Raw genomic sequence first — 11,791 nt, 5'->3', positions numbered from 1 at the left:
TGTACTTGTACTATTTTCTATTATGTATGGCTAAAGGGGCATCTTTTGTTGTATATATTTCTAATATAGGCCTACTTAAGACACTTAGGAATGGGTTGTAAATGAACTAGCTCAAAGCTGCTTAAAGGGACAGTTTGGCCAATTTCAACATGCAGTTGTAATGCTCACACTACCCTGGACTTGTCAGTGCCTGAGATTTTCTTTTCTTCTTCTTCAGCCGTTTCTGAGGTCCTGGTCATTGTAATGGGGGCAGCTCTTTGTTTACATTTCAAAAAAACACTTTTATTTATTCCCAAAAACATCCAAAAGGTTATAAAACATCAGCAGACAACTAGCAAACAGCAGTACCTTTTGGGAAAATATTTGGAGTTGGCCTATGTTTCATTTTTTAAAAATGTAAACAAATGCTGCCCCCATTAGAATTGCTCATATCTCGGAAAGGGCTGAGCCGAAAAATGTGGCATCACCGGGTACTGACAAGTCAAGGGTAGCGTGAGCAATACAACAGCATATTGAAATTGACTGAACTGGTCCTTTAAGCTTTTATATGTGGACCTTTTTTTTCTTCAGTGGTGCTTTTGGGTGGAAATGGTTTTGACTTTTGGAAGAGTTGGTCTCTCAATATTGCAAAGTCAAGTCAAGTTGAGAGCTTCAGCACAGGTAACTAATCAGTCTCTCTAACGTTGCAATTGCGACATCAGGCACTTTTTTACACTGTATGTGTAATCTTGAGCATATACACCGAGCAGTTTTTTTTCTGTTAGGCCACTGAAAGCTGGCCCATTCCTTTTCACAAACACCTCCTTACCAAATCTCAGGCGGTGCCTCTCTTTTTTGTCCAGACTTACATTTATATTTGTGCAGAATCTCTGTGTGCAAGCTGCATTCTCCTTGTAGTATTGTAGTAAAGAAGTGTTGACACTATCTGCTGTTTCAGGAAGGGTGACTAGCTCCTCTGAATGCTACAGTGTTTGTACAGTGTGAGCATGGCCTTGTGAAGTCTGTGTGAAAGTGAAAGTGTATGCAGGAATGCAGGAGTTGGGCTTCAGAGACCAGTTAGCCTTCTGTCAGAGTTAGGGCACGATGGTGGAGCAGAGCTCTCTCTCATTATGCACACTTACTTACTTACTAACTCTCTCTCTCTCTCTCTCTCTCTCTCTCTCTCTCTCTCTCTCTCTCTCTCTCTCTCTCTCTCTCTCTCTCTCTCTCTCTCTCTCTCTCTCTCTCTCTCTCATTGGCACTCTTAACCAAAGGGTTAGTTGCCTTAAAAAAAGATAAGGAAGGATATGGACAGGGTGAAATATTTGACAAAATATTTTAAGAACCATCCAATTTAGTTTTTTATATTCTTGGATCTGTGTCCCTTTTATACCCATGGCCTAATAAGATGTATTGCCTTTTATTCTCATTGATGTTGCCAAAGCTGTCATGTTACCCAAAATACTCACAAAATGCAAACTCTCAAGTCAATTTTTGAAAAGAATTAGTAAACGGTCTGTTTGACAGGGGATGTTTCAGGTTTGGAACAAGATTCAGACACTTGCATTTTCACCAGGGGTACACCTTAACCTATCTTAGGCTACATGTTTACAACTCCATGATGTTTTTATGCCCTAAGTGTTTAAATGTTTTCTATTTTCTCTGTAATGAGGTGATTGTGAATGGGTTTTAAAATGTGTTACGCCTCACAAACTATGCATGTTCATTTATGTATTTAAGATGTATAGGTACATTTTTAATCTATTTTATGTAGTGCAGATATGTGGTCTTTTGACTATTCACACCACTACAGGCATTACTTGTCTTAAAATGTGAAAATGCCACAAAAAACACTAATTTATGTTACTGCATGGTTACTTAAGTTTCTTTGGTACCTCCAAGCATGCTGGCGTGGTTATTTTCTACTGGCTATCCATTTTAATATGGACCACAACCATGTGTTTATTGATTATGCAAATATTAAACTCTATTATTTAAAACATATATTTTTAGCATACTGCTTGGTATTGCAACCATCTCATATTGCTGGAAATGAGAAAATTGTCATTTTGAGTTGCACATAATATTTTCTGAAGATGTATTTTTAAAACCTTGTTTGGTACGTTTTCAGTGGCAATTGTTAAAAAAAAATGATGCATTTGAATCATTCAATTAATGAAAAATAAAGGTTCTCAATTGGTTTCCTCGACTCTTTGTGAGAAATGTGTTATGTAGCTATCCTTTGCTTAAATGATGGCCTATTTGATAGGCTATTACATTACCCATTGTGGGTAATATGGGCAGTCTTCTAAATTGGGCCCATTTGAGAAATCACCCAGATGTTCATTGAGCACTTCAAACAGCATGACATATTCTGTCTTATTCTACCGTCTTTATGGTTGCAATAGCCTAACTGACACTAGACCCAATAGCTTGCCAACCCAAGATATGGGTGGAGAGCACCGGCCGCCCGGAGTTCTGTTCACGAAAATCCCCGGTGATCTCTCATCAGAAAAAGGCGTGCCATCTCCCCAATCACTGTAGCAGCCCCTTTGTCCTGATAATCCGTTGCTGGCTGGCGATACATATGGCGGCTGCTCCAGTCAAGCAGCGAACCGGTGGATCCAGAGCCCAGCTGCCTCCTTGCTACTACGAGGGATACCTCGAGAAAAGAGGACCAAAAGAGAAGGTGGGTCATACAGTTCATCCATTTGTGTCAGTAAGATGCATTAGGAAAACATGAAACGTTATCAGTTGAGACTGAATTCCACATGGTTCCCATAACTGTACTTGGATAGGCGCCGCTGAGTTGTCTGCATGGGCGAGGCGGGTTTAAATCCTCGGACAGCGTTTAGTTACAAACGAATGCCATAATAAGACGTACGATTATCATCACATTGCATCACTTTTAAACTCGTGTCTTGTAGAGAAAATAATAGCCTCCATTCCTTAATTACACCAGCTGATGCATTTACTGATCACTTTTGCGTTGCATTCGCTTTGTGTGAAGTGCGGCATATGATATTTCTAATCACACTGGTGGTGCATTCAAATGAGACAACATTGCCGTGAGTAATTTCAAACCCGTAGTTCCATACTAATTCAGTGACTTGGTCAGTGAGCGGCTGTTTTCGCCTCCTCGCAGGAACAATTGAGCTCATTGTGGCATGGGTTATCTACTGCTGAGAGAATTTGGTGCTGTCATCCCAATCGGTCATACATTTCCTGGCGTGCTCCAGGCGCATCTATGGCTGTGCCAATTCCAATGCCAGTCATTCCAAGCAAATTATTTTAATGAATCGTTGATGTTTCGCGTCTACAGGCAGTGGAACGATTACATATAGGTCACGGTACGCACGAGCTCTTTCGAAACCTTTATCATAAACATATTTAATACGCTTGAACATGTGGGGTTGTAGATTGTTTACTCTCGGACATGACAGCTAGACTGTCAGTCTGTCAGACTGAAAATGTATTACATGCAGCAAAAACGATCTAGAACTAGGGTAGGGTCTATATAACTTGCTATGGAGAGATGTTTCATGGAGCTGTATGCAAGCATGAAAACAACAGTGATACTGGTGACACAGGGTTCAGGTGCAGGGTGTGTATGGAGGATGGTCCCGGGTCAGATTAGGAACAGCTGTGGCCCTGCGCGGAGTGTGCGCGCTGCCCCCTTGGGGAGCTATTTGGCCCTATTGTGTGAAACATTTATATTGCTGAGTGCAAGCACGAGTCGAAGTGATTTATGCACTGTGCGACTGAATGTAAATGTGTGGCTCTTTAAATATGTGCAGTTTCAATTGTCCATTTTGTGAAATGTTGGATGAAGTCCTGTCAGTATCTGCATCTCTGCAAACACATGGTACCCTGGGCATGTCGATCTCAGGCACAACGCTCAGCACATTGTTTTATTGTAATTAATGTGGTATGCATAATTCTATGAAAAAGGCCCAGTAATGTTGTTCCATGAGATGCAGAGATTGTCCTGCCATTGTTTTCATCATGTAGGTGTCCCGACGGCTGTGGACATGTCTGTGTGGAAACTCGCTCTATTTCTTCAACAACACCAAGGACACACATGTGAGTTACAAAACAAGAGACGAAATGCTGTAGAAACTGAAAAGCTGGTGTGGCAAACACATTTTATATTGTTTATCATACAAAACAGTTTTGGGTCTTTTTTATCTCTTTGGTCACCTCGTGTCAATTTCATTTGTGTCTGTGTGGAGCAGTATGTGGAGAAGCTGGACTTGAGTGGCTTTGTCTCGTTGGCTGATGACTGCAGCCGAGACAGAAACCTGGAAGCGGCTCGCTTCAGTCTGCGCTTGAAGGATGGCGAAACCAAGCTGACAGTAGGCATCAATGCATTACCTCTCATCCAACACTCAGCACAAGAATGGCATGAGTCACATACACACATCTCTCTCTCTCTCTCTCTCTCTCTCTCTCTCTCTCTCTCTCTCTCTCTCTCTCTCTCTCTCGCTTGCTTGCATGCTCTCTTTTTGGATATTTTGCATATATTTCTATGCATATTACTCTGTGGTGGTTTATTCATAATCTCTCCTTTAATCCTTTCTTTTATCTTCTTGTATAGGCACCGAATCTGGAAGCACGTGAACTCTGGAAAGGTTTTCTCTACGCAGTTGTGGATGTCAGTAAATCATTGTTGTTTTCTTATAAATTAACTTTCCATGTTTATGTGCGGATTTGGCTTTGATCAGACTCCATATGGGTCAATGAAGTTTCAGCAGTTAAACCAATCAGGGCAGCACAACGACCGTCACAATGCCACTATTGTATGGATTTTTTGTTTGTTTGTTTTTAGTGGATTATCTCAGAAGCATCGTCATTAGAGCATATCAACCTCCACTTACTAATTCATTTATGGGCATTAGATGCCATTGCATCTCCTGACATCTGAGCCCAAAAAAAGTATTTGACCCATATATCTGGATCTTATTTTTTTTTTTAAAAGAAGAAAACTTTTGAAGCACTACTTGCACAAATGACCGAGTGAAGCATTCCTTTTTTCTTTTTTGATTTTATATATCTGATCTTGATGAGTCATGGTCAAGACCTTCTCTGAGGGTAATCTGAGCCAGGGCTCTAGTGCTCAGCCAGTAACATGCTGCTTGTACTTCTGTTTAAGAACCGTCTTTGTTATCAGTGCAGTGGCAATCATTTCACTTTTAACAACAGCCCATTTCACTGTTCATTCTTTGTCATACAAAATGTTGAGCACCCAGAAACCTTGGTAAAACTGGAAACAAACGTGTTCACGTGTAGATGTTTTTCAAGGCTAACTGAGGAGCCCTGAGGAAGGTCAGCAGACCAAAGGCTTGGAAAATTAAAAGAACACAACAAGGATTTAAGTGTGCAGACATTTTCCTCTCATTTATCAAGGCCAACTGAAAAAAGTTTTAAGTTCCCTCCTCTTTGATCTTTTGACCATGACTATTTTACTAAGTCCTTTTGGAAAAGAGCTGTTCAGTTATGCATGTGCACTATACCCGAATAGTATACTGACACTACAACTAGGCAAGTCATTTAAAAAATACCTTGCCGCTTCATACTTCATGTTGTTTCATGTCTGCCCTGTCTGCAGCTCTCCATACCCAGCTCCCTGACTCTTCTTCCTGGTCAACTGCTCATGCTCAACGAGGTAGTGGAGCGGGAGAAACAGAGACGGAAGACGCGCTCCCTCTCGCGTGCCCCTTCCTCCCCACTCTCTCTACCCCTGGTGGGAGAGATCCCCCCGTGAGTTCCCTCCTGTCTCCTTCTTACCCCAAGGCTATGTGAGGCTGTATGGTGCAGGGAAATACTTGTTTCAGAGGCTTTTTTTCTGACTAGGTAGTTTCCGTCACATATCAAACAGTTTATTATTACACCGCAGTCAAGTGTAGGGCAGCCGTACACCTCCACCCCTCACTATACAGGAGAATTGCCCAATGTTGTGACTGTGTGGCTATTTGTTGTGTGTGTGCATGCTTGGAAATTTTACACCAGGTTCAAACAGGATTGTTTTCGTTGGAACTTTGGAATGTGCGTGCATCAGCAGATCTATACCGTGGCACGTTTTTGTATTTGAAAAAGCGGAGGGTATGCCAAGGAGTTATCAAGCTGGGGAAAACTAATTCAGACTAAGTGACAAATATGAAAATTGAGTTCAGAGTCTTATGGGTATTTTTGCAGCGGGAATTACTTAACATTCTTTGGATTATTACTTTCTATGGCGTGTTCCAAATCGTGTGTGTGTGTCTGTCTGTCTGTCTGTCTGTCTGTCTGTCTATCTGTACTTGACATTCTTTCATAGCCTGTGCAATGTGTGTTTGGGCAGGTGTTTTCGTCCCGTGTCGCGAGTAGAGGCAGAGGTTCTCCTGGAGAGGTACCCTGACTGTGGGAACATGCTGCTGAGGCCCGGCAGGGATGGAACATCATTGGCCGTCACAACCAGACAAGATCTAAACGGGTAACCACTTGCCTTTTCTCACCTCCCTCCCTCACTCCTGCTCTGTACTTGCTTGCATCCCAGAATACATACAGTACATACCTCCTAGTCTTCCTCAGTGCTCTACACTATCAACATGGCATCATGAGAGGATGACAAGCTGATTTGAACAGAATATCGCTTGTCATATACGCCTTTGCAAGTTAAGGCGTGCTCCACAACACCCTGTGACAGGTTAGGTTTAGAGGTGGTTTTGGTTTGGGCACAATTTAGCAAGACATTTGCCAATCCCTTGCACTTGGCAAAAGTAAAGCTTCAGAAACATTGTTTTACTGACAGGTTAGGGTTAGGGATAGTTTTGGTCTGGGCACAGCAGAGAATTTTTCGCGTTTAGCAACAGAAATTCGCAGTGGCAAAACAAAACTTTGCAAACCTCGTCACGTGACAAAAGTTCATGAAAGTGCTATACCGTTGCGTTTGAGGTGCACACTTTAACTTCAAAAGGCGTCGCACCACCACGCCGAATGCACTATTGTGCAATACATGCGCAAAACCATGTGGTCAGCCTGACACTATCCAGAAAGTGATACAGTATGTCATCTCTTGTCATATCTGCCTTACACTTTAAAGGCATCGGCTTCTGCAAACCTAAATGCTTCAGATGCACTCTTCTTACCATGATTCAAAAAGTTGTATTGTGCAACATGTTGCCATGATAGAAAGTTGTTTTCGATTGGAGGCTGTGTGTGTGTGGGTATGTGTGTGTGAGTGTGAGTGAGAGAGAGATGTTTGAGAAATGAATGTTCTGTGTGTGTATTGCATATGTATGATTTCTCCTATTTCCCATGAATATCTCCCAGGTCTGTGTTCAGGCACTATCGTGTAACTCAGAAGCACCAAGGGGGATATGTGATAGATGTGGAAAATCCGGTATGTGTGGCTGCTTCATTTTCTGTCAACTGTCCTGCTTATGGCCTGTCATCATGAGGCTGAGCTAAAACCAGTCTTTGGTTGCATTTTGATTTCTTATCTGTAGATCCCGTGTGAAACACTGTATGATGTTATAAATGCCCTCGTGGAGAAGACATCAGGGACTCTGCAGCCTTTCTTACTAGAGGAGCCTTATGAAGAAAATATCAGTAAGTCTGAGTCACAATATAAATACAGAACAATATGTGTGCATGCATATTCAATCCCACACTTCACCACTTTGAATGAAGTAATGCATATTCCATTGATTCGTGTTATTTACTATTTTGTTCACAATTGAGAAATATGTCGGTTTTTTTCTGTCGCACAGCATTTGTGTCATCCAATGATGAGAACGGGGAAAGGACTTTGCACTGTGTCCGGGGAGCAACACCTGTCCGAGGACCTGTCCTCCCACCAAAACAGGGTACTTATTTCTTTAAAATATTATGGGGGAGGCTTTTTACGCCTTTATTTTGACAGAGACAGTGAAGAGTGGGACAGGAAATTAGCGGGGAGAGAGAGATGGGGAGGGCTCGGCAAATGACCTCGGGTCGGAATTGAACCAGCGTCGCCGGTGTAGCAGTCGAGTGCCCAGCCGGTTGATCCACGGCTGGGTCAACAGCATTCCCAGACACAGCAACTTGCAGTGTAAATGTGGTTATGATTATCACATTCTTATATGCTCAGCAGGGCTTGACACTGGCACCTGCCAACCGGCCCAATGCTGGTAAAACTTAGCTGTGGCTGGTAACAATTTCAGTGTCACTAGCCAATTTGGCAGGAAGCTTATTCTATGGTATGACATATCAGAATAACTTATATTCTGCACTTTGCCTCTTGTGTATAAATAGTTTCTATTTAAGTTCAAGAAAAAGCTCAGTTACTCAGTTTCTATTTGTTTTATTTCCATGTAGAAACCCATGAACTCATCTTCTTGCTTAAAGCACCTCATCCTCTGAGGTTAGATGTACTGTGTCGTGATACATTTTTTTTTTAAATCTAATTTGTGGCTAGTAGAATAGCTGGATGGCTATTGACTCAGGAAAACCACTAGCCACAGTGGCCAGCAAGCAACAAAGTTAATGTCAAGCCCTGATGCTCAGTAATTATGTGTATCTGCATTGCCTTTCAATATCTAGTTCAGCACCAGGCAATGTTGCAGGGCTTGTCCCTGGGTTAAGCACTGCAGTATATTATTTCTGTGTTCAGCCAGTTTGCAAAGATGAGAGCAGGAAGAGAAAAGAAACAGTGTCAACAGCTGAGGCATTCATGGGGGGCCAAGTCTGATTCTGAGCCAAGGCTCAGGAGGAAATGAATGAACCCAAAAGTTTGTTTTGGCATTTTGGCTCAGCGTTTGGACTTCCTGTTTGCTATCTCATTGGCCGTCCCAACTTGCTCCTTTCATTCCAAACTCTTTGAATTTTTTTCTTCCTTTTTCTGTGTGTCCTGCTTGCCCTCCCTTCCTGTGCCTCCCATCTTCCATTCTGCAGCGACAGACAAATGGTCCCCTCGCCACCAGGCCCTGACCCAGAGCCCGGCGTCTCCCCGCTCCTTCTCCCCAACAGAGACGCCACTGAGCCCCATGAAGCGCCTCACACTCTCGCCTTCTCCACTTGCACAAAGTAGGTCATAAACGTGTACTCTTGCCTTTCCACCAGTGTATGTGTCACAGGCTTATACAGACAATCCAACACGAATGCAAAAATCCTTACACAGCCACAGTCAGGGACTTCAACCCATAACGTCTCATGTCATGCACTGGTTTTAACCACTGCAAGATGGCTTTGCTTTTGTAACAATTATTTGTATGTCTTCATGTTAGCAAAGTGAACGTATCGTTCAGAAATGTCGACAGTATATACACTGTACATATAGACATTGCCTAGAGCTAGAGGTGACTTGCTTTTTGAGTGGTTGATTCATTGGTTACTTCACTTTGGGCTTTTCATGTTGCTGAATGTGGCAGGTCTTGCAGACAATAAGAATATGCCTTTCCTCTGCACACAAACAATGTCTGGGCTTGGGTGTAGTAAACATACAGCTCGCTCACGCGCACGAACACACAAGCGCGAGCGAGCAAACACACACACACACACACACACACACACACGCGCGCGCGCACACGTACGCACGCGCGCACACGTACGCACGCGCACACACACACAGACGCACACACACACACACTTACTGACCCACTCTAAATGAAGAGGGGCACAATAGAGGTCTTGTGGCCTAGTTTCTGAAACAATCAGGGAACAGGACGAGGCTGTCAGCACATGTAGACATCTCATTCATACTGACCCCAAACCCCCCGACACACACACACACACACACACACACACACAGCTGAGTCTCCCACTTCTTCTCTTTAACTCTGCTCTGGTCTTCTTCTCTCCTCTCCTCTCTTCTCCTCTCCTCTCCTCTCCTCTCCTCTCCTCTCCTCTCCTCTCTTCTCCTCAGGCTTCACGGAGGAGCTGAAACTGAAGCTGGAGAAGCGTCAGAAAGTCAACCAGGAGTAATGTTGTGGACCAAGCCCTGCCACTCAGCCCTTTGCAGCTGCCCAGCCAGCCTGTCCAGCTCGCCAGCCTCTCTGCCAGTGCCTTCTGTTATATCACACCGTGGACTCACTCCCATGAAATCAAATGTGCTGCATCCTGCAGCAACTCTGCTCACAAAGGCAGTGTGGTGTCTTCTGAAGTTTAGAAAGAACATGCATGCGTGCAGACGCATGCACGCACATGCACGCACGCACACACACACACACACACACACACACACACACACACACACATTTGCGCTAACTTGTCTGGTTGGACTCCTGTAGAGACTCCAGCCAAACACAGCAGGTTTAGGCTACTACAGGTCGGCTTCACCAGGAGCTGTTGCTTTGCAATATACCTCTCACTGTAATTTACTGTTTTAAAGTGAAATACTGTATACACCTGGCATTACCGTTTCAAACTAGGTGGCCAAGACACCATAGGAACAGAGTGGGGGGCACTGTGTTTCTGATTGATACAAAGTACAAATCAAATCTGAGACTGTGCAGATAAGGGCAAACAGTGTCTATGTTTCTCTTTAGGTGAACGTCTGACAGGGGTATGAAAGTAAATCAAAAAGCACACAGAGACCCCATTAGCAGCATGTGACCTCATTTAATTAACCACTGAACTGACTGCTAGTAAATACTACATCTTCCATTGTGAACCTTAGAACTAACTGTGAACTGTAAGATACTGTACTTCGAAATAATAGTACCCAGTAGCATTTGTCCATTACTTTTGTACTCATTCCCTTTTTTCCCTCTGTGAATTATTGTTTCATGTTTTTTATGTGTATCTGTGCATGGTCTCATCTAATGTACATGTTTCTCTTTGTGTTTGTTTTTTGTATTATTTATGGAAAAAAAATCTGTGTTATTTATAGATGCCGCATTTATGGTTGGATTAAAGAAAGATTTTCTCATTGAACTCTGTTGTATTGTCTTAAAACTATACACAACCTCTCAAGTGAAATCTCATGTTATCTTGACTTTTCTGTGTTCTGTGTGTGATTGCTACAGGAGAAAATCATTTCAGCCTTCCACCAGCAGGGGGAGACATGAAGCATGGGGTAATTAAAACACCCTGGCTCAGCAAATGAGAAAGCACATAAATTGGACATGATGAACATGACTCAACTTAATTTTATCCTGGAGACACATATATGCTGCATATAGGCTCTTGAGATTAGAGTGTTTATTTATTAAAATGTGGGTATGTTAGAGCTGAATGAACACATTCTAATGTAAAATGAGGGTCCTAGCTTTTAAATGCAACTTATTTAATGTTTGTATGTGCTTCGGAGGCTGAGATATTTAAGATTTAATAGGCAGAGGGCACCATTTCCCAAAAAGAGCTTAGGACAAAATGGGTTAATGGCACTCATGTAAAGCGTAGACCCACACAGCTGTCTGGTGCTTCCTGTCATGTTGGTCAGGTTGTACTCAAGGAAGTGAACACGATGAGTGTAGGAGAGTCAGGTTTTACATTTGAAAAAGCAAACAAAAATCCTCAAATATCCTGCCATTGACCTCTAACAGCCCACAGTGTAACATGATACTGGAGGCATTTATCAACCCCATTCAGTTAAGAATTTTTTCATAATTATGGTTTCAGACACAGATATATGAATATGACTATTAGGATTTGCTTGTTGCCAAACAATACCACAGAGAGGTACCGTTAAAAGATATTGCATCAACATCTTGAGTTGTGGAAGAATTATGGGAGAGTTGCATGGACGTGCCAGACTGAATGTGAAACATTTTGTCTGGGCTTGCTCGTCATTACTGGGCCTCTGCACTGCCATGGCCAACACTATGACCAATCAACGACAACTTTTTGTTTT

At 42.7% G+C, this 11,791-nt stretch overlaps 1 protein-coding gene across 1 annotated transcript; it reads left to right on the top strand.

Moving 5' to 3' along the window:
* The first annotated feature begins 2,456 nt into the window (after nt 1–2,456).
* stap2a (signal transducing adaptor family member 2a) lies at nt 2,457–10,872 on the top strand. The gene is made up of 11 exons (XM_063220427.1): nt 2,457–2,668; nt 3,991–4,062; nt 4,215–4,334; nt 4,577–4,633; nt 5,588–5,739; nt 6,320–6,451; nt 7,291–7,360; nt 7,467–7,569; nt 7,731–7,826; nt 8,893–9,024; nt 9,863–10,872. The coding sequence occupies exons 1-11, from the start codon at nt 2,567–2,569 to the stop codon at nt 9,919–9,921; spliced, it is 1,095 nt and encodes a 364-aa protein (XP_063076497.1). The 5' UTR covers nt 2,457–2,566; the 3' UTR covers nt 9,922–10,872.
* The last annotated feature ends 919 nt before the right edge of the window (nt 10,873–11,791 follow it).

Source organism: Engraulis encrasicolus, chromosome 16, assembly GCF_034702125.1.
Source record: "Engraulis encrasicolus isolate BLACKSEA-1 chromosome 16, IST_EnEncr_1.0, whole genome shotgun sequence".
Lineage (NCBI taxonomy): Eukaryota > Metazoa > Chordata > Actinopteri > Clupeiformes > Engraulidae > Engraulis > Engraulis encrasicolus.
Note: the sequence above shows the minus strand (reverse complement) of the source record. Positions and strands in the feature narration are given on the sequence as shown.

Coding starts and splice junctions, on each gene's coding strand:
- stap2a (XM_063220427.1), top strand. CDS start 2,567: ATGGCGGCTGCTCCAGTCAAGCAGCGAACCGGTGGATCCAGAGCCCAG. Junction 2,669..3,990: donor AAAGAGGACCAAAAGAGAAG/GTGGGTCATACA, acceptor TTCATCATGTAG/GTGTCCCGACGGCTGTGGAC. Junction 6,452..7,290: donor ACCAGACAAGATCTAAACGG/GTAACCACTTGC, acceptor AATATCTCCCAG/GTCTGTGTTCAGGCACTATC.